The following is a 23,397-nucleotide window of genomic DNA, read 5'->3' on the forward strand; positions in this document are numbered from 1 at the left end:
ATTCTAGGAAAGAGCAAGTATTATTAACGCTTTTGTGATGATTTCACAGAGATAGTGCATCCGATGAACTTGTTGACAAGAAAAGGAGTTTCTTTCCAATGGGGTGTGGAGCAATAGGAGTCTTTTCAGCAACTTAAGGAGGCCATGAGTAAGGCCCAATATTGAAGCTCTTTGATTGGTCTCAAGACTTTTATGTAAATCCAAGTGTATCTTTGCATTTAGTTGGTGTTGTATTGCTACAAAGAGGAGAGGTAGGTAGAATGCAACCCATCTATTATGCTAGCCAATAGCTTATAGAGATGGAAACAAGGTATGAAGAAATGGAGGAGCAAGCCCTCTCTTTAGTGTTTTCAGTCAGAAAGTTTCGCTCCTATTTATTACCTCGACCATTTTTCTTCCTTACCTCTCAGTCTATATTAGCATATCTAGTTCGAAAGCCTAATCCTTGGAGGAGATTTGCAAAATGGTTGTCAGAGCTTCAAGAGTTCTCTTTCTCTTTTGTCACTGAAAATACCACTAGGTCCACTATGGCAGATTTGCTAACAGGACGTCAAGATCTAAGAGAAGAAAAGAAATATAAGGAGGACATTAATGATGAAAGGGAGACACCACCAACAGCTTTTGTCTTGTATTTTGATGGGGGCTTTAGTCCTTCATGCCAACAAGGAGCCATGGCGATAGTCTTGATGAATACTAAAGGTCAAAGGTGTGGGCAAGAGGACAAGAGATTCCAGGCATCACAACTAACAATGCAGCTGAGTATAATGCATTTATTCTTGGTTTGGAGGGTTGTCTTCAAAGTCAAGTTAAAGAATTGGAAGTAAGAGGAGATTCTCAGCTTATTATAAAGCAAATGCAAGGGCATTACAAGACAAGGAGTCCTCATTTGAAGGAGCTTAATCAAAAGGCTATGGCACTATGTAGTCAATTTGATTTTTGCAAGTTTGTTCATATAAACAGAAAAGAAAATCAAAGGGTGGATGAGCTAGCTACTCAAGATATTGTAGTACAAGACCGGGGGGTGGTTTCTTTGGTAGATACTGGATGGCCAAAACTGCAAGATGTTTAGCAATATGTGGAAGAAGGCATGTTTCCTCGAGTGTTAACTCGACAACAGAAGCAGAGATTGGTAAGGAAGGCTTGTCCCTATACTATTGTTGATGACATTCTTTATAAATTGGGAAAAGACAAGGTGCTCCGTCGGGTGGTCCATCCCATGGAGACTAGGAGAATCCTAGAAATGTGTCATGAATGCTCTGGCCATTTTGCTTTAGTGAGCACATAAATCATGGCATGTCCACGCCATACTATCCCCAATGTAATGGCTTGGTTGAGAAAACAAATCGATTGTTGTGCAATTCAATGGGAAAGCTTGTAGACACCAAGAAAAGGCATTGGGATAGGCACTTGGCAGAAGTTTTATGGGCTTACAGAACCACACACAAGCTAACTATTGGGTTTAGACCATTCCAACTAGTGTATGGAATAGAAGCCATTTTGCCCATTGAATCGGAGATACATAGTCTTGGCACAATTGCAAGAAAAAGGACAGGAGGATGCCTATGCTCAATGCTTGGTAGGTGATATACGGGCTTATGTGATTGATGGGGGAAAGGAATCTACAGGTAGCAATTGTAAATGGGTGGAGGGTGACAAAATCTCTATAAAAGGAGCCCTCCTCTCCCTTGTTCATCATCCCTTCCACCATTAGGCCTCATGTTGCTGTAGCTCTAGTCTCCTCAAGCCTCTTCCATGAGCCTTCTCTCCCTCTTATAGATATTCTCTTATGTAGACTCTTGAGTCCATCTCTCTCTAGTTCATTCTCTCTCTATGAGTAGTCTTGGAGCTTCCGCTCCCTCTTTTTATCTATTTCCCAAGCCATAAAGGGAGCTCTTCCTTCCCTCCTAGGCAACCTCTATGGGACTTGGATCGTTGATGAAGTCTAAGCATGCAGGTGGTATTCTCCCAAGTCAGCACTAGTAGAAGGAACAGTTTTTACCCCCATCTAGTAAACTGCCCATATCTTTCCGACCGCTTTTGTTTCTTATGAAACTTATATCAGAGCGAAGCCCATTTCAAGGCGCATCTCAATATGTGATTGAATATTTTATATCATGTCTCTATTGAAAGTTATGGTTCTTTGTGTCTTATGACAGTTTGGAGAGTGTTTTGAGCCAAGTCTAAAGGTATCTATGAAGGAGGTGCAATGTTTCCTTGGAACCTACCCATCCGACCCAATCAGCCCCTTCAAACTCCTCAATATATATCAGTTCATGTCATGTTGAGCCGCAAGATCTTCTTTCAACAACGTATCGCTCTTCTCTTTGGCGCAGACCGGCTTGCTGAGATTATGAGGCTCCACTGATCCTTTCCTTCTCCTTCTCCTTATGCTTGAGTACAACATCACTTGGGATGTTACCATCTTCATTCTCATATAAGGGAGGATAGTATGGTGTGGTCTCTTGGTATAAAAGCTTCTTTTTAATGTCCCTTTCCCAGTGATGAATATCTCTATCAATCAACTCGAAAGCAGCAGGAAGTGAAGAGGTGCATGAAGTTTATTACCCCCAACTTCATGTCATAGTGTTATGTTTGATCATTGTACTTGAGCTCAATTATGTTGGCATTAATTGATTTGGTGATTCATTCAATTGATTAGCAACTAATGTAATTGGCAACTCAGTATAGAGGATGGAACTAATGACGAGGATGGAATTAGTTCAAGGGTATTGATTGGGGTGTCACTTGGTGCATAGCAAAACCACTTTTGGATAAAGCAAGCCCAAAGTGGCTTTGTAAAATGTATGGAATGTGAATCATTTGGATAAAGTGAGACCAAAGTGGCTTTGTAAAAAGGCATTCAACATAATTCCTTACTTTTGGAAAAGATTCTTTGCTAGCAGCCAACTCTGTCTTGTAGTCCAACAACCCACACTTGTGATTAGTTTTTGAGTCTTCTCTTTATCCTATTAAGTAGAAAATTCATGAAAGCAAACGTAAGTTGTCAAGTGATTAGTCCATTATGCGTGTATCACTTAAAGTACTTATTTTGCCTCTTTGTGCCATATGTGATCTAAATGGGACTTGTAAGACATGACATGTATTTTGCATTAGCTTTGATTGAGATGTTTTTCTTTAGCATGTCTATGTTAAAGTCACTTGCAATGTGCGCACTACCTTAGTCATTAGCCGAACCACCCGTGCATTTAATTGCCTACACTACCAAAATTTAGCACCTCGTCCTATAGCATATAACTTATTGTTCTACCGCTTGTACTAGTAGGCTTGGAGACTTAGGCCTACAAGGCTACACAGCCTACAATACTCTCTGCCCATACGTATTAACTACGATCACAACAAAAGTTTTGTGTCTGTTGTCCTACTTGCAATCTTAGGATTCTCTATGCCCTGCGAGCTTTGCCTTTGCCCACTACAGCATCTAATCCCTCTCTGAAGCTATCTGCATTCTTGCTTTTTGGGCTATAATTCTCTATGGCATGTGACGCTTGTGTGCAAGAATCTGGCCGGATTTGTAACTCACCATGATGAAAGCAGTTTGGATAAAAGTCATTCCATTAATTGAAAGATTTCTTTGACTATTTCAAAGCCTAGGGTTCAAGCTTTCCAAAGGTCTTTATACTTCTCCAAAAAAAGAGCCTTAGTCCAAACTCTTATAAAAGGATTTGTGCAGAAGAAAAAGAGGGGGTTTCTTTCAAGAAAGACCATTAAAAGAGATAATTCTAAAATGGCTTGCCATCATAAGTATGAATCCACGCCAAAAATGAAAATTTTCAACAAAGGCAAAAATTGCAGCTGAATCTAAAAAACCAAAATTAAGGAAGGGATATTTGAGCCACAAAGCTATCAGATAGCAAATTGAAAATTGCTTGGGCACATAGGCAATTCATGTGACATGAATTCACAATAAATCTCCTAGTCTAGTCCAAATTCCATCTGATCAATAGCAAAATAAGTGATTTCTACTTTTCTAAATAAAAGTCATAAACTTAGTATAATTCACCATCCATTCTTTGGTCATACACTTGAATCACAAAAACATCTTTCATCCTGTCATATTTTCATACACATAGTATTCTAAATTGCCTTTGGGAGGTCAAACACGTACTACGCTCCAAGAGTAGTTAGATGCACTTTAAGCACAATTAGCACATGAGCGTGAACATAGGGAGAAACTAGAGGAGAAAGTAAATAATGAGAAGAGACACAGGCACCCACCCACTGATGAGTCATTTGACTTTGACTTTGAAGATGGCTACATCTTAAGATAGTGAAGGCCACAATTAAAGCACAAAGTTCAAAGAAAGGAAATAAAACAAGTAGAAAAGCTTTCACATTCTAGAGTTTTGGTGGGAAGAAAGATGCACACACTGTTTTGTCATGGATTAGTGAACTATGTAATTATTTTTTAGGGGAGCGGTTCTCTAAAAAAGACTAAAGCAAACGTGCTACTAATCATTTAGTTTTCGTGTTGCACTCTGGTGAAATGTCACTAAGCATAGTAGAATACGACCAGATGCCTAGAGTAAGAAAGATTTTCTATCAGTGCATTTCAAGGCAAAAGCTAGGTCAATCCTTAGAGAAAGTGAGTGAACGGGATCGAAGGAGAAAAATATGTAGCAGGTTTAAAATCCAAATTGAGAGCCAAGATTAATAATGTTCCATCCCCATTCACTCAATTCTACCATTTCACTTGCCAAGAATTGCAAGAGAAAGAATGGAATGCTAAAAGAAGGGAAGAGTTAGGACCAATCTATACCTTTCCATAAAAAGAAGAAGTTTGATAAGTGATTCCTTTTTCAAATCTAAATTAGGTTTTATCTTATAGAAAACAGATTCTCCTTTGAAGACAATTTATAAAAATTTAAAGAAGACATTGGGCACCATCAAGGGCTGGTCTTGAGAGTTTCATTAAGCTATGTAGATACTCTCTATGGGGAGATCCAACGAGACCGTCTAAAGTGAGGTGTTGTTTGTGCATTAAACCCAAAGGGGAAGTAGGTTTGGGGATAGTTGATATTGAGAAAGCTGCTCATAAGCTTGCTGCCTCGTGGATTGTCAAAGCTATTCTTAACCCTTTAGAAGATTGGTCCCTGCTTTTGCTCAAAAATACTATTCATATTCGGCCTCTCAAAGCCCCTAATTGAAGAACTTTCCTCTTCTCTCGGTTCTGCTCCCTAGAATCGTCACCACAAAAGGGAGCCCTTTATGGAGGCCTCTTTGGTCTGCTTTTGAGAAAATCAAGAGCTTCATTGTCTTTTCAAGCAAGGGTGTCTTTATGGCGCTTGATTCCATTTGCGTCTCGGTGATCTTCAAATACAAGTCGATGAATGATGAAGACATAGTGTGTTACGTCAGCCGTAATCCCGGAACCCTTTGGTGTGGTTATGGTGAAGTGGGAAACCAGAGGGCTTGACAGTGCTTGCATCAATGGGAGTGTAGAGGGTCGGGGACTAGGGATTACGCTGGGCCCAGGCAACAATATGGAGTGCATAAGTAAGGCCTAAATGGGCATAGAGGTTCTAAGGTCCATATGGACACATGGCACTCAAGAGAACAAGCACTTAGGAGGGAGGATTCCACAAGGAACTTGAGAGAGAGCAAGTTCAGGTGACAAGGGAATCCGTGGCCCTCCTTTGTGGATAGTCGCTTAGATGAGAAAGGGATGCACATAGTATACAGGGTCTCAGATCGTATGCGTAGAATCTAGTACGAGTACGCGACAGTTTCACAGCACACTGCAATGACAGAATCGAGTTTATGGCAGCCAGATTCCGAGACACTTAGCTTCAGTCAAATCGAATTGATGGAATAGTGACCCGTGGGATATACATAGTCAATGGGAATTCGGCCCAGAAGCAATAAGAGCATGAAGAGCATGGTCGGCAAACTGCAGCAGCCCGTGAATCAGCGAGATATGATACTAGACAGTTGCGTGACATCAAGGTTCTTAATTGGATGGGAGTCATGACTTCGCGCGGGGCTCAAGACTCAGCCTCCCTGAGTTCCTAACAAAGGGCTTCTTGAATGGTGATCTCCGAGTTGAACCTCGTAACACGAGCTTAGCCTTTGTGAATACTGACAGCCGTTTCAAGAGACAACCTGCAGCTGCTGCGCACAGCACATAGCTATTCCCTCGAATCTGCAGGCTTGAGCGACGGCGCAGAGTTCAGAAACCAGAAAGTCGCAAGAGATGACTAGTTACAGAAATTTGAAGCCGTGCCACATCATCTAACGTCTCTAGACCTTTGAAAAGGCCACATCAGCACCCTCTTTTTACCCCTCTCGTCTCTAACGTTCTTTTTTCCACCACCAAGGACTTAAAAAGCCATCTCATCTTTCCTAAAGGCCCCTAACTCTTCCAACCCCCTTAGCCTCGCCATAACTAAGGAAAGGAAACTAAAAGAGGGATTTCAGAGTTCGAGATCGAGGGACCTCACGTTCCTCCGTTTGACTAAGCCTATACGGAGGTTTACAAACAAGGGTAGATCCAAGAATTAAATCTATTTTTTGATCTACTTCTGTCTGAGGAGGTAAACCATTAGGTAAATCAGACGGAAAAACATCTTTAAATTTAAACATTAAATCATTGAAAGAAGATCTATACTTTTTAACATTATCAAAAACAACATTACTTCTTTTCGGTGCAGAAGACATAAATCACCAATAAAAGTAAGTTCACAAAGATATACCTCGCATTCTTCTTGGTGTAGTAGTCGTTCCAATTCCATCAAACAAATAAGAGGAGAGTTAGGCACATCATATTCTCCTTAAATCTGGAAGACTCTACCCGCTAATCCAACCAAGCAGCTCACCTTGGTCTGCACCAGTTTTACTGGTAAAGAAAAAGGATGGTACTATGTGTTTATGCATAGATTACCGAGCACTAAATAAAATCACGTGAAAAAGTAAGTATCCTATGCCTTGCATTGATGAGCTCTTTGATCCATTACAAGGGACAAAATATTTACTAAAATTGATTTAAGATCAAGATATCACCAAGTATAAATTAGGGAAGAGGATGTCCCTAAGACATTATTTCGTACTAGGTATGGGCATTATCAATTTGAAGTAATGCCATTTGGATTAACAAATTCTCCAGCAACTTTCATGACACTTATGAATAGTGTCTTAAGGCCATATCCACGGAAATTTGCATTGGTATTTTCAAATGATATCCTTATTTATAGTAAAACCAGGAAAAAGCATTTTGAACATTTGCAAAAAGTGTTCTAGCTACTTAGAGATAATTCACTCTTTGCTAAAGAATCCAAATGTGAATTATTTGCAAAAGAAGTGAAATACTTGGGACATATAATATCCCAAGAAGGGGTTCGTATGGACCCTGACAAAGTAAGGGCCATATTGGAATGGACACATCCTACAAATATAGAAGAACTATAAATATTCTTAGGTTTGTCAAGATTCTATAGGAGATTCATCCAGGATTACACCAAGATTGTTGTTTCGATGACGAACCACCTTAAGGGGAAGGGAAGCACCTTCATATAGGGGAAACCTCAAAAGAGAAGTTTTGAAAAATTAAATGTAGCTATAGCAGAAGCTCCTGTCTTAAAAGTAGTGGATCCCAATGAATCATTCGTGGTTGAGATAGATTCCAATGATTTTGCTGTTGGGGCGGTACTTTTGCAAAAAGGTCGACTAGTGGCTTTTGAAAGCAAAAAGTTAGATCATGCCCAACGGAATTACTCGACATATGAGAAGGAACTATATGCTATAGTCTATGCTTTAAAAAAGTGGAGGCACTACTTATATGGTGCAAAATTTGAGATCATCTTTGATCAGGAGAGCATTAAGTGGATTTGTAATCAGCCAAAGCTTAAAGGTAGAAAAGCTAGATGGGTTGAGTTAATGCAAGAGTTTGATATACTATTGACATCTAGGAAAGGGAAGTTCAATGTGGTAGCAGACTCTCTTAGGGGAGTCCTCCAAGGTCAAGAAGAACTTATGGCATCCGACAAGGGCACAGGCTGTCTGGTTCATATGGATTGCTAGAAATGGTTTTTAGTTTAATAACACGATTATCTCTGCTGACATTCTATTTGCTGATTGGTGGGACAAGAACAAAAGTGCCTCCACAAAGCCATAGAACTCTACAACAAGGCACACACACGGTTGAATATGGAAATTGAGCTACACGCAATCAGCTGCGCTGAAGACTCATACCATTGTGACAAGGTTACCTGTTGAAGCTGATCGACATGTCTCGGCCAAGGAGATTCCTCTTAATAGCGCAGTATCCCCAAGTCCCCCTACCCACGCTGTTGGTACCCCTCCTTCTACCGTGCTGTTGGTACCCCTCCTTCTACCCGTGCTGTTGGTTCCCCCCCCTCTATTGAACCATTCTTCAGAGCCCCCTTGCCAAGAAAAAGAACTCCCCTCTTGCTGCTCACAGATATGGTCACATGGATCCTGACTCTACTGAAATTGGTACTACGAGGCTTAAGCCTGATCCTCAACATGACACATATAAAAGGAGTCCGGCTGAGAGACCGAAAGTCTCAGAAAACCAGAAGGTTAAGGAAGAAGAAGTTTGAGAGCCTGATGACCAAATGCTCTCTTTTGTTTTTGCAAGTCACCTCAGTCGTGATAGGTACTCTCTTGGTGAATCCGTTATAAGATTCATGTGATGTAAACTGATTATGTAATGAATATACAAACTTTTTTTCTTATTATAAAGAAGATAGAAATAAGGAGTTACGAGTGCAACAAAGTGGGACATTGACTCTCCAAAAAGAAAGAAGACTCCAACTGCAAAAGCACACATGATCATGGATAATGTAGCCAAGCAAGAGGGTGACGAGACACAAAACCACTCTAAAGGTGAAGGTAAGTATAGTTTTCATGCAGTTTTGAAGATGATTTTTTTAAAAATTAATGGAAAAGAGGTTATTAATTTGCATGACGATGGTAGTGCACATGACTTTATCTCAAAAAGAGCTTTGTCTATGTTAAATCTAGAGTCATACTCTTCTCACTATAACATTAAAGCTACTTACACGAAGATGAAATACAACTGCACTAGAGAAGCCAAGAATTTAGAGATTTCAATCAAGCCCTATAAAGATAGGCGAGACTTACTTCAAGGAGTCAATCTCATCTTGGGAATGCTTTAGCGGCAAATATAACACTAATATAGATTACGACTCACATCAAATTTGGATTGAGACAGATAATCAAGAGATATGCTTGAAGAGTTTTATGAAGGCTCAAATTAGTCCTTTACTCAATCACACACAAGTAAATAGAGCAATTAATTTTGGTGAATACGGTAACAACTACCAAAACAGATATTAAGCCTACTCACCAAATTTTAACGAACTACCAAACCAAATATTAAGCCTACTCACCGAAACTTTCTATCTCAATTTTTTGAATGCTTCCTAGAGGATTTACCACCCGGAGTACCATGCTATAGACTTGAAGATCATAGGATAGAAATCCTATCGGGTAATAATACTCCACCTTGCAAGGCACCATATAAAGTCAACCAGATAAAGCAAAAAGAAATTCAAAGACAAGTGAAGGAATCAATACAAGGAGGATTGATAAGCCCTAATAGTCCTCCTTATGGAGCACCTATTTTGTTAGTCAAAAAGAAAAATGAAACTTATCAAATGTGCATTGATTACCATGCACTAAACAAAATTATTGTGAAAACAAGTATCTAATCCCTAGAATTGATGATCTTTTGGACAAACTGAAAGGGGCCAAGATCTTTAATAAAATTGATCTTAAATCTAGTTATCATCAAGTTCGTATGGGAGAATTACCAAGCAAAAGGATACATTTTGTGAAGATGGATTGCTTCGTTGGTTATACCCTCTCTTTATGCTTGCTAATGGGCTTCAAACCGTCCATTTCGATAAAGGATACATTTTGTGAAGATGGATTGCTTCGTTGGTTATACCCTCTTTATGCTTGCTAATGGGCTTAAAACCATCCATTTCGGCAAAGCACTTTGTGTCACTAGCAAAGGCACACTTGTCATAATGTTGGGAAAGATAAGATCCCAATTATTAGGTGGCACATTGAACTTGTAATTGAACATCACCTTTATTTTCCTTGGAGCTGTTTGTTTTTCTTTTGTCAATGAGTTGAAGTGGAGATGTCCTTTCTAAAGTTCCCCTCTAAGTGCAACCTACGGGGCCGTTCAAGCTACTTGTTAACCAATATGCATGTTGCAATTGTTCCCTTATCTTACAACAAGACTTGGAATCATGAACTATCTTATGGAGAATGTTTGCTTCATTCAAAAAATCGACAAACGCTAACCATAGCCAAGGTTTGACTACAATAAACCACAAGAAACGCAGTACATCCTTTTGTACAGCTGAACTAAGACACTACATCTAGTATGGAATTACAACAATGGATAGGCAACACAAGTAGAGTCAAAGAATTCCATAATTATAATTAAGATAGAATAGGCATACAAAGTGTAGACTGACACCCTTCAGCAATGCAAGTAAACCTTTGAAGACAGAGTGCTAGATACACATTTCCATTGAAATTGCCTCAAAGGAAAAATGTAAAAACAAGAAAGAACTCATATAGAAACTACAATAAAATTGCAAAGCTCCTCATAATTTCACGAACAGATGGGAATATAATTCAAGGAAGGTTTATGATATTGTGTGATCCATTAGTTTTACATTGCAACCCGATAAATCATTTAAAGCACTCACAAAGTGAGCCAAATAGACAACAAATGGGCATGTCAGGAGCCTAGCTTTATACCCAAAATTAACAACACAATTTCACCTCGAATCACCACACAAGCTTCAAACCAAACAGTCCGACATAAACCTTAAAATAAAGCCTAGCTTTATACCCAAAATTGACAGCATACGCACAAATAGAACACACAATTTCACCTCGAATCACTGCACAGCTTCAAACCAAACAGTCCGACATACAAACCTTAAAATATCAACTCCACCTATGTTATGAGTACCTATGCATCATGTATCTTTCACTTCACATTTTCAAGGTGCTATCAAATAAGCATGCTCTGCTAAAGACCTTTTCATATAGCAGGACTATTACACTTACTTTTCTTTCTAAGACATAATATCAATATCCCGTGACCTTCTGTGTATGCATAGCAGGGGAAAAGCCTCGCATGTAAGATAATACACGTGTATGTACCAGACACTTCGGCTAACCAGCAAAGCTACATAGAGAAAACTACTGGAGAATACACAAGCAGAAACACTCATCTCCATTTTATTTAAATATAAAAGAGGTTACACGTTCAGCTCCTTGAGTCACCATGACAGGATTATCTGTCCATCCCAGCATCACATGATACACACAATTATGTTGTTCATTATAATTTGTACAATAGCCGCTGGAGAGATGCCCTCTCTCACCAGCTTAAGTCAATCATATTGTGCAAGTTGCAGAAACAGCTCAAATCCATACTAGCAGTAGATATGTATCTGCACTTTAAGTGCAGCCAATACTTTAACACTAGTTGTATTTGAGCATTCAAGTTGTCATAACCTGCTCAGTGGGTGCATTCAAGGGCACGTAAGACCTGAAAAACCCAGGGTGAGGCACACGCCGGCGAACCTCACGGCCTTCTTGGCACAACGCACATGGATGGCACACATAGTGTGTGGCAAAGTCACACGCAGATTCATAGCATTCACGATTTTCATTGTCAGGGAAACTACATCCACAAGATTTCGCAAAACATTCGCCAGTGCCCTGCATTGCAAATGAACAAGAATCAGAGAACATGTCCTCTAAAGGTTCTTCATCTAATAAGTGTGAACCATAGCACCACGTTCATCAAGCTCTATCTGTAGCCTGTCTGTAATGGTGCCTGCGGAAAGTAATAATCTTTCAAGTGCTGCTCTAAAAATCCTATACCAGAGAACAATGCCCATGATATAATCGTGTCTTTTGACAGAAAGAACTTACCATTAAATTGTATTTCCTTCGAATAGCAGTACGGTTCGTATAGGAGAAACAAGGAGCCAAAGCGTTACACTGACAGATCAGGTTGCCAATGCATAGCAATGCGCTGTAGGACAAACAATGGTTGGGAAAAACACCTTCTATAGTTGGATGCAGCCTTTCCACATTACTTCCATGAAGCAAGCAAGGAGCAAAACAACCTAGCACACCTGCTCAGACATGGACGAAATATGCAGAGTCAGAGGATGGTTCTTTGTACTTAATTCAACGTTCAAAAAGAAAGCTGAATGAATTATTGGCACAACTGAGGGAAAGAACTCAAAGATTGAAAACAGCTGCTGCCTTTCCAAAAGAAAAGAAGACGACCACAAGACTTTACAGCATGTCCAGAAGCACCTTTCTTCACATAATCAAACCACAAGCTCCAAACCCGTCAAAAGAAAGCCATGCAGCTCAAACTACAAACGTCTTCCTTCTTGAAGTTTCTTGAAAGATCAAGGCAACCGCAGTTTGTTATATCACATGATGAATCTTACAAAGTCAATAAGGTTCTGGAAGAAATGAATATACAATAACCACACAAAAGCCAGCATTCCGCCAAATTTTGGCTTGAATGTGTCAACAAAAAAACCAAAGTTTAAGGATATGAAGCGCAGCCGTGCTAGCTTAGCCAAGGTTGCGATCTCCTGAATATCCTTCCCACCTACGACCGCCCTCCACGGAAATAAATTGATTTCCAGAGCAGCGTAAAACAATTGAGGGTGATAATACTAACGACTTTCATACAAGCAAAACAGTGTCTTTGGGTCTAAATCTTCGAAATTTCAGGTCAGGGGTGCAGATCTACATACAGACTTCCAGATCGCTGCTGCAAAACTCGTCATTACTGCCCAAGCAAGAGAGGAGGCCGGTGCTCCAGGAAGAACGGGGGGAAGGGGAGGAGGGAGAGGCGGCGACAGAAGGGTGAAGGGGAACGCCTTCGACGACAGCAGGGGGGGAGGATTTGGATTCGGGCTCCATTTCGTTAACGTAGAAGGAGGAGAGGAGGGGATCCTGCTGTTCGTTGGAAGCCATAGCCAAGAAGAGGAAGGAAAGCTGGAGCTGGAGATGAGGAAAATGGGCTTGATGAGAACAAAAATGTATGAGCGTGAGAAAAATGGGTATTAAAAGTGAAGTTCTGTGGAGGAGAAGAACAAGCAGGGGCGAAGTCTCCAAAGCCGCTTGGACACCACACCACGTGGCACCCCTCGTCTCCCCTCGTCTCCGCGACTTCGCCGCTTAACCTAGCCGCGGTCGGCTTAGAGCAACTCCCCGCGTCGCGCCAGACGTTGGGGAGGCTTATGAGATAGCAGGGGGTTCTGCGATCAATTTCGCATCCCCATGCTTTGAAGAAAGTTGGATTCCTGCTGCTACTGCTGGGTCTGCATCCTCCAGTGGCTTCACAGCCTGCACTTTCCCCTCTCCACCAATGGGAGAGGATCTTTCCTCCCAGCAGTCCAATGCTGGGCTCGAATCTCAATTTTCAAGCCCTGTGGGCTGGCTTTGGATTGCCAGGAAGCCCTGCTGAGCCAGTTGTCCAGCTCCATGCGGCTGCAAATAAACCCTACCAGTAGGGCCCCACTAGAGCCACTGGCTCGCACGGGGAGACCCTCTTACGCTGTTTATACACCCGTGCCCACCCATCTTGCATTCAATGCATCTCGGTCGTTGGCTGCACTTGGACAGGCAATCTTGCTCGCCCATGTTCTATGGTCACTGCCCATAGTGCGTTGGTATGTACACACCCTCATATCCAATTTGAGTCGCCCGATCATGGCACCTTCATAAACAAAATCCAACCTCCCCATTTTAATGCTCCGTTAACCCACAGAGCCCTCCACATTGGGAAATTGGGTTGGGGGAGAACTTTCTAGTAGAGAACGGAAAGTCCTCCCTCGCTGGAGAACGTCCTACCCCGGCTCATTGTCTTATTTGCATCATCACCACACAACTAGCCAATTTCATCCCCACATTGCAATATCATCACTGTGCTATCGCTGGGAACTAGCTAGTTGGGCCATCATCGCCTCTTACTAGGTGACCACTTTCCTTTTATGAAAGTGGCCCAATCAATTTCCTTTTACGAAAGTCACCCAATCACTTCCCTTTACGATAGAGGCCTGATCGAACAGTGGAGATTCGCCCTCCACCAACCTTGGACCTTTACGTGGAGGAGAAGAAGCAAGGGGCGAAGTCTCCAAAGCAACATGCAGACCACAGTCCCAACTTTAGTAAAGTTCAGAAACCGCCCTCTTGTTCTTGAGCAAGTAGCCCTTCTACCTACCATTGACAATTATAGCTTTGTTTTTCTTTTCTTTTTAGTTTTTGGCCTACCCTCTGGGTAGCCTTAGCAACCCTTCAAATTTGGCAAAGTAGAAATTAGGTATTTTTAGAATTTCTGGAAGTGCATTTTTTCTATTGGACAATAAGTTGACTCTTTTTCATTAGACTTGAATGCAGACTTTAAAGTGGTTGACTCTCTCTCTCTCTCTCTCTCTCTCTCCCCTTCTTTATCTCCTCAAGTCTTCTTACACACTGTCTCCACCTTCCCCCCCCCCCCCCCTCCTCCCTCTCTCTCTCTCTCTCCCCTTTATTTCCTCGAGTCTTCCTCCACACCATTTCCTTTTTGTTTGATTTTTTTATCTTGGGCAGGCCTTATGAATGATTAAATATCATTCACCTTGTTTCACTCACACCCAAACTACCCTAGGCCTGCCAAGCCTTAGGATTCAATGGGGACAGTGACTTGTCGATACCACTCCTTATATTTGCTACATGAATTGCCTACACCGAAGTCTTCATCGTGGGAAAGTTTGAGTGTTTCCCAAGTTTGTCCCTATGAGTTAGTATCCACGAGCACCCGCCAACAATTTCAATAGATTCTTTTCAATGTTCCCACATATGATAATCGCTTGCTTATAAGGACAATCTAGTAGATTAACATATCAAATGAGCTTCTCTCTCTCTCTCTCTCTCTCTCTCTCTCTAAGAAACACTAGGCGTGAATATTGAACATGGGTTTGCCACTCTAATAATGTTGACAAGTCAACGAACACCATGAGCATATCTAATCTTTGATTGAAGTTTTCTTCTTTAATATTCCGTTTGTATGGGGAGAGTTGAGGGCCATGACCTATTAAGCAAGGTATGAATAGGTCCATGATTACAAAAACCAAAGAAACAAGGTGGGGATCCCACTAAGACCCTGCCTTTTCAAATGTCTTTATAAGTGTAAGTGTAAAGTAGCTTGATAAAAAGGGGGTTGTTGAGAAATGTGGTGACAAAAGAGAAATTATGTGATTGGTAGAGTAGATTGCATCAATGGATTGATAACATGTGTACTGAGAAAAGATTATGTTGATCTTGTACTTGCCTAATTAAGAAAGCACCCTCTAATGGAATCATCTAGCTTGTCTTTCACCTTCTATCTTGTCATGTTGTTTCCTTTTTTAGCCTCCCTAAGATTCTTTATCTAGGTAGATGAGAGAAAGAGAGGAGAGAAAAGAGGTGTGTGTGTGTGTGTGTGTTGGATGGATCATTAAATAAAAGTGGGGACATGGCTATTTTGACAAGAGTGGAGTCATACAAGAGACAAAGAGAGCCTCCACCTTTAGAGAGAAATATCCAACAAAAGACAAACGCATTTAGTCTCCATAAGAGGACAAAAACTTGACCCTAACAACACATTATGAGCACATTAGAAAGCCTTAAACAACCACTAAACCAAAACTTAAACTGGCCAATTTGGCCAAATGAATTGAAAGAAGTGGGATGGACTTGATTAGTAAAAAACTAATTTGTCCATCCCTTAGACCCTTGTAGGGCAGGGCCAAAAATAAAGCAAGATAAGCAAATGAGATACCCATGTGAATACTCTCTCTTTCAAATGAAAAAGAAGTAAGGGTGCATGCTTCAATACACAACAAAAGAAAAAGCAAAAGTTTTGGCCTAGTGGTATGGGCACGAGCCTATGTCCCAAGTCAAGCTTTTTAGGTCTAGTAAGAGCATAAGGAACCATATGAGGTGAAGAAGTGTTCAAAGGCGTGCCCTTGATTAGCTATGCTTAGGTAAAATATGTAAGTCAGTATATTAAAGGGGTGGCTTCGATGTGTGCTTAGTGCTAAGTTGCTACACACCAACCATTCAAGTAGCACTAATGGTATTTGAAGTGGTTTCTGGTGCTAATTGTTACCCTACCCAAAAACGTGCCTAGTTGGCATTGATGTACACCCTTTGCTTGGTTAGGCCATCCATTAACATTTTGGTTCAGTACAGCTTTGTAGAAGCACTTGCACCAATACAATTAGAGGTGGCCTCTAATGTTAGCATGTAGTTAAAGCCTAGAAACTTGGGAAATCTTTTAATAGAGTTCTTACCTAGTACTTGGAAGTAATTCATAAAATAGTGTCTAATGAATGTGCTTCCTTGAGTTAAGGAGCAAACCAACTTTGGTGTAGTAGGTGCATGAGATGCTAGTACAAGTACCATTGGGTTTGATTATTGGTGCAAGGGAGTACGAAGATGAAGGACCCTTTAGTATGTTAACCTATCAGTTCCTTAAGGTCCATGCAAAGGAAACCGGGGGTGACACTCCACCATGCTTGCAAGGTAGATTAGCTTGCTTCTTGAGTGGCTTGCAGCCAAAAGGTGATGCTTCCTTAGGGAAGGGCAAGGAAATGCCTTGGTTCCACTACTCTATTTCCCAAAATATCTACACAACAAAGTCTTCTTTGTGCCTTACTCTTGTCAAATCCTTTATAACGATACTTTCACTTTATCTTAAAAGTGAAAAAATTATTGACATGAAGGTCACACAGAGAAATTTATTTGATGGTTTAAAATGATGCCTAGGATGTCTGACCATGCTTCCTTTGCAATTTTTAATACTATGAGAGACATTGTAACTATAATGGCAAATTATCTTTTTAGGTACAATTTTGAGGCGGGCTCTTGCATACTGGTCATAACACGTTGCGTACTAAATATGTGAGTGCCATATCCATGCTAATGTGCATACTCTCTTCCACCAACGTAACGATTGTATTGTGGCTTCCAAATGCACTATGAGATGTAGTTGGCTTGTGAGAATAGAAGGTGGAAATGTCTCCTCTGCTAAACAAACCACCTCCACTGACATAACTCGAGCATTCTCAAGCGTGGTGGGATCTATTTCCTTTGAGCTCATAAACCTAGAGAGAAAAAGTATGCAATATTAGCAATATGAACAACTTGCATCCTATAAAGTACCTCACAAGCTCACCCATCTTGTAAATACAAATTCACATTTTGTATCCTGTAAAGTACCTCACAAGCTCGCCCATTTTATAAATGCAATCCTTCACGTCCTTCGATGCATTGCGAGAAATGCTAGTAGGTAGTATGAACTAAACACACGAGGAATGGTTGATTAGTTGCTTCTAATTCACTCACAAATTTGGAAGGAAAAAGATTTTATGCACATAAAATACTTACTTGGAGCATCTTGTGCCAATCATGAGATTTCAAGCCATATAATTGCTCTACACCTCTTTTCTTGCTCTTTGTGAAGGCCCCCTTCAAACACCTCATGCATCCAGTGGGAGTACGAACTGTAGTGATAGCTCGCTTCACTGCCACCATCTCTAGCTTTGATAACCTCCATGGTGCACGAGGTAAAAAGACATGCCCATTTGGCCTCTCTTGTGGCCAAGCTTCATGCATCCTCCCTATGGTGCGTAGATCCTCCCTTATGCTTGCGGAATCTCGTGTCCCATTCAAATGTTCCCAAATGGTAGACACCACATTCTTGAAGATATGCATGGGATCAAGCAGGTGATTGATCTTGAGGTGGGACCAATATGGTAAACGATAAAAGATGGAGTATCTAAACAAAATCTAAACAAAAGCTGGTGTTAGCGAGCAATCTTTATTTCCAGCCAATATAGCACACAATAGTTACAAACCCTTACCGGCTCATGCCAAGTGGTGGAGGAGTCGTGGATCCGTCCCAAATTCTCATCCAATCTCCCGTAGTGAGTGACTGTGGTGGGACTTCATTCCAAGGGGCGACATATCTAGGATGATCAGGTGGGAGAAATCGATGGTGATTCTCATAGGTGACCTTATTCAATGCGTCTGCCCGTGAGAAAACTAGCGAAGGACCATAAACAGGACATGCATGGTAACCCGATGTAGTGAGGCCTGAACAATAGACATAATTAAGAGTTGAAGGTGTCTCCTCCACTAAACAAACCACCTCCACTGACATAACTCGAGCATTCTCAAGCGTAGTGGGATCTATTTCCTTTGAGCTCACATACCTAGAAAGGAAAAAGTATGCAACCCTATGTGTGGAATTATGCTTGGCATAATAATCTCTCTCAAAATGCCCATATTTTCCACAAAAGTGACAATTTTTAGCTTGTGCAGGATGAGTGGCCCTTCCTCTACCACAGGTTGTGGCTCTCCCCCTTCCGCTTGGCATGTAACCACATCCTCTTTGCACAAACTCATTTCTGTCTACTGTGTTTTGAGGGGCATATGAGGCTCTTCCATGTCATCTTGGAGGTCCACTTTTCCCTCTAAAATCACCTCTTCCATCTCGGTGATAAAACAAATTGTCTCTTCCACTACTTGCGGAGGCTTTGAGTCCAATCTTCACCTCTTCCGTCATGCATAATGCAACCAGCTCCTCAAAATCGGGCATAGTGCCTCGCACAAAAATAGAAGTATCCAAAGATTTGTATTGAGGGCCCAAACCATTCAAAGTAATAGACGCCAAATTGACATCTTCCACATTCCAATTTATAGAGGCTAAGTGTTCCATAATTTGCCTTATCTCAGCCACATGGACCATGATGCTTCTATTTCCTCTCCACATTCAGTGGAGCCGCTACTGCTTGAGCTAAATTTTCCTTGCCTCCATGCTTGTATCATATAATTTGCAAATGATATTCCAAAGTCCTTTAGGAGTGCTAACCTTCTTGGTGTGAGGGATGAGTGTATCAAAAATGCATAAAGACATCCAATGCAACACCTTTCTTGATTTTTCCACCCATGTTTTGTACTCCAATTTTAGCTCACCTGATGATTCATCCCATGGCAACTCCATGCATTCATCTTCATGCATGATCAATCCCCAAACACCTTTTCCCATTAGGAAATTTTTTGTTCTATAAGACCATGCACTATAATTATCCTGGTCAACTTTTGACCCACTATTTGGGTTACTTGAGTGGTCTCATCCAGGCTTGACTGACAATACTTGAGTGGTCTCATCTAGGCTTGATTGACATTACTTGCTTCTAAACACAACTTAGCAAACCTCATATCAATGGCCCTTTTCTTATTTTTCTGAGCACACTCACTTCAAGTGAGGTAAATGGCATCTAGGTCTACGAATTCACCCTCTTTTCAAGTGCTTGGACTTGCTCAAATTTTAGAAATCCAAGAGCATCAAATTTGAGCACTAACAACCCACTTTTGAGCGCCAATTCAAGGATGTACCGCACTTATGGCATTTCCCACTTTTTGTAAGTGAGCATATTTTGGCATCAAATGACCCCAAATGGCAATTCCTTCCATCGTGCTACCCATGGGTACTATGCCAATCTTCACAATAAGAGGACTCAAAATTTAGGCTTCACATAAAGGAAATACGCAATTACTTGGTCTCAAATCTTCACATTCCACAAGTGAGCCACAAATGGCATGCATATGAGCCAAGACGGCTCACTTTAGAGCAACGTGATCTCACAATATTGATGCAAAAAGAATGGAATGCTGCCCCCCAATTGAAAGATTTAAGAGGGGCCTCCCAAGGCTCTATGTAAATCCAAAGTCCTATAATATAGCCACATTACTCTCTCTGTGATTTCTCCTAAGTTTCACACTCACCTCTTATCTCTGCAACATTTTGCGTTAGTAGCCCTCTCCTCTGCACCCCATTTCCTTCTTCTTCTCCAAATCTACTTGACTTCCTTTATAACATGGTCTTGCATGCCTATCTTGTGTTCAGTGAAATCTACAAAGCTTAGGACCAGTTGGTCGCCTCCAAGTCAATTAGCCTTGTGCACGAGTTGAACTTCTTTGTACCCTCAAGATGAATTCATCTCTTATAAGGACTTAGATATGGAATTTGCAACAATGCTGCAAACATTTCAGAAAAGGCATAGTGATTAATTCCATCCCACAGTATTCAAAAGTGCAGAAACTATCATCCAATAGTGAAAACAACTCAGACAGGGATGATTTTTTCACGTTAGTTTTGTCACGAAGCAAAAATTTTATATTGGTATCGAAAGTTTGTATGCCCTAATAAAAGTAAATGTTTGACACATTCGTGAGGATTTGAAACTTTTATTTGAAAATTTTTAAAGTCTCGCTAGCATTTACATAATTTACTTCAAATTTCAAAAGGAAATAAATAAATTTGTGCTATATACTATCAATATTGTGAAACTTAAAAAAATAGCTCGATAAACTTTCGCAAGTATTATACCTTCTATAAAGACATCCGTGCTCCCAGAGCTCAGATACCCATTTAGAGCTCAAATACCAGGCATTCTACTGCTTAAGATATGATGCCTATATGTTTCTTCCCTGCTAGAAGCTAGAAGCATCACTCTGCCGGTAGCACAAAATCTAGTTTGATGCAAGTGATGCCTATTCCATGAGAGAATGATGTCCTTGTTACTATTGGAGACCATAGAAATAGCATGTGCCTAAAGTTGAAACCAGTTTCAACCTCATTTACGTCTTCTAGTTGAATCACTCTCGTCTTAGTGGCTCCCTTTGGGATTTTTTTTGGTTGCCAAACTTCAACTCTTGCTTATTTGAAGGTGTTTGGCTACATTTGTTATGTGCATGTGCCAAATGAGATAAGGAAAAAGTTGGAGCCTAGGGGTGTAAAATGTGTGTTTCTAGGATACCCGACTGAGACAAAGGGATATAAATGTTATGATCCCATCACTAGACAAGTATATGAAAGTCAAGATGTGAAATTTAGTGAGCTTGAAATGTGGTATCATCCCAAACCAATTGCTGTAGAGGATGAGCATATGCCAAAGGGTGAAAAGAAATTACAGCGAGGTGGACCCTCAAGTAAAGTGATGCTAAAGCCATCACAACATGAGGAAAGTGTTGATTGTGTGAGCCTATGGACTCAGTAGATTGAGGGAGAGCAAGCATGTGGACATAGGCACGAAAAAAGTTGAAGTAGAAGAGAGTGTTGACTATGCAAGTAGTGATGGTGAAGGTAGTGATTTACAGCTTGTAAAGGCTCAAGAGACTAAGCATGCTTCAAAGTATGTTCCACAGCATACTAGAAAGCCAATGGCAAGTACATAGCCCTTAAGAAGATCGAAAAGGGTGGACACCCCATGGATATGTTGACTTACAATGGGTATATGAGGATGCACTATGCATACATGGTTAGCAAAGTGCAACAGATTGAGCCCTCAAGTTTTGAGGAGCCTGTAAAAAATGCAGATTGGAGGGATGCCATCTATCAAGAAATGGATGCCTTGGATAAGAACAACACTTGGGCACTTGTCAACTCCCAAAAGGAAATAAAGCTATTGGTTGCAAATGGGTTTACAAAAAGAAGTGAAAATTGCATGGAAGTGTGGAGAGATACAATGCAAGGTTAATTGCAAAAGGGTACACCCAAACATATGGGTTGGACTATGATGAAACATTCAGCCCGGTGGCAAAGATGACCACCATACAGAGCATAATTGCTTTGGCAAGCATGCATGAGTGGAAGCTATATCAAATGGATTTCAAATTTTCTTTTTTGAGAGGTGCACTTCATGTGGAATTTTATATACATTAGCCTAAGGGGTACATACATCCCAAGTATCCTATGCATGTGTGTAAGTTAAGGAAATCCTTTTATGGGATGAAGCAAGCTCCAAGAGCTTGGTGGGAGAGAATGAGTAAAAGCTTGCTGAACATGCACTTCAAGCAATCTAAAGTTGATAGCTCACTATATGTAAAAGCAAGAGGGAGTAAAAATGGGGAATGTGATCATATATGTGGATGATTTAATGATTACAAGGAGATTTGATGCAAAAATTGCAGCAACTAAGGAGAGATTCTCATGTGAATTTGACATGAAGGACCTTGGACAGCTAAGATACTTTCTTGGGATTAAGGTAATTGATTCACCACATGGTATTTGGATGCTACAAAGGCAATATGCTTTGGACATGTTGGAATAATATGGTACAACAACATGCAGACTGATTGAAACACCACTTGAGAAAAATGCTAAGATATTTGATGATGGGTACTACTTGCAAGATGTGACTATGTTCCAAAAGATGGTTGGAAGTCTCATATACTTACCATGACTAGATCAGCGGCGGACTTGAGTTATGCTTGGGTGTGGTGAGTCAATTTATGCAAAAGCCTTGCAAGAGTCACCTTCATGAGTTGAGAAGAATACTTAGATATGTGAAAGACACATTAAATATTGGTTTGTTTTATGCCAAGGAAGGAGGTATGTGCTTGCATGGTTATACTGATGCAGATTGCACTAGCGTCATTGATGATAGAAGGTCAACTAGTGGGTATGCATTCTCTCTTGGGAGTAGTGCGATCTCCTAAATATCCTTCCCACCTACGACTGCCCTCCATGGAAAGAAATTGATTTCCAAGATGAGTAAAACAATGAGGGTGATAATACTCACGACTTTCATACAAGCAAAACAGTGTCTTTGGGTCTAATACTTCGAAATTTTAGGTCTAGGGGTGAGATCTACTTACAGACTTCTAAATCGTTGCTGCAAAACTTGTCATTACTGCCAAAGCAAGAGAGGAGGCTGGTGCTCCAAGGACAGTGGGGGGAAGGGGAGGAGGCAACGGTGGAAGGGTGAAGGGGAACACCTTCGACGATAGCATGGGAGGAGGATTTGGATTCGGGCTCCATTTTGTTAATGTAGATGGAGAGGAGGGGATCTTGCTGTTCGTTGGAAGCAATAGCTAAGGAGAGGGAGGAAAGATGGAGGTGGAGATGAAGAAGATGGGCTTGAGAGTAGAAATGTTTGAGGTGAGAAAAATGGGCATTAAAAGTGACGAGTTCTATGGAGGATAAGAAGTAGGGGCGAAGTCTCCAAAGCCACGTGGACACCACACCACATGGCACACCTCGTCTCCAATGTCGCCACTTAACCAGGCCGAGGTCGGCTTAGGCTGTTTATACACCCATGCCCACCCATCTTGCATTCAATGCATCTAAGTTGTGGGCTACACGTGGATAGGCAATCTTGCCCACCCAGGCTAGCCATGGTGGTCTGTACACACCCTCATATCCAATTTGAGTTGCCCGATCATGGCACCTTCATAAATGAAATCCAACCTCCCCATATCAATGCTCCCGTTAATCCACAGAGCCCTCCACATGGGGAA

General features: G+C 41.0%; 1 protein-coding gene across 2 annotated transcripts; it reads right to left on the reverse strand.

The window, feature by feature from the left end:
- Positions 1–11,244: 11,244 nt before the first annotated feature.
- Positions 11,245–23,066, reverse strand: LOC147881041 (PLAC8 family protein). Of its 2 annotated transcripts, XM_087369916.1 has the most exons (4): positions 23,026–23,066; positions 12,819–13,100; positions 11,971–12,176; positions 11,245–11,754 (listed from the first exon to the last, which is right to left on the reverse strand). In XM_087369916.1, exons 2-4 carry the CDS (start codon positions 13,039–13,041, stop codon positions 11,533–11,535), a joined length of 651 nt encoding a protein of 216 aa, XP_087226042.1. In that variant the 5' UTR covers positions 13,042–13,100; positions 23,026–23,066; the 3' UTR covers positions 11,245–11,532. The 2 variants fall into 2 exon arrangements, with proteins under 2 accessions (XP_087226042.1, XP_087226041.1); XM_087369915.1 differs by lacking the exon at positions 23,026–23,066 and having other exon boundaries at positions 12,819–13,355.
- Between the last annotated feature and the right edge of the window lie 331 nt (positions 23,067–23,397).

Source organism: Dipteris shenzhenensis, chromosome 31 (genome assembly GCF_047967505.1).
Source record: "Dipteris shenzhenensis isolate YYH24624 ecotype China chromosome 31, Dip_SZ_1.0, whole genome shotgun sequence".
Taxonomy (NCBI): Eukaryota; Viridiplantae; Streptophyta; class Polypodiopsida; order Gleicheniales; family Dipteridaceae; genus Dipteris; species Dipteris shenzhenensis.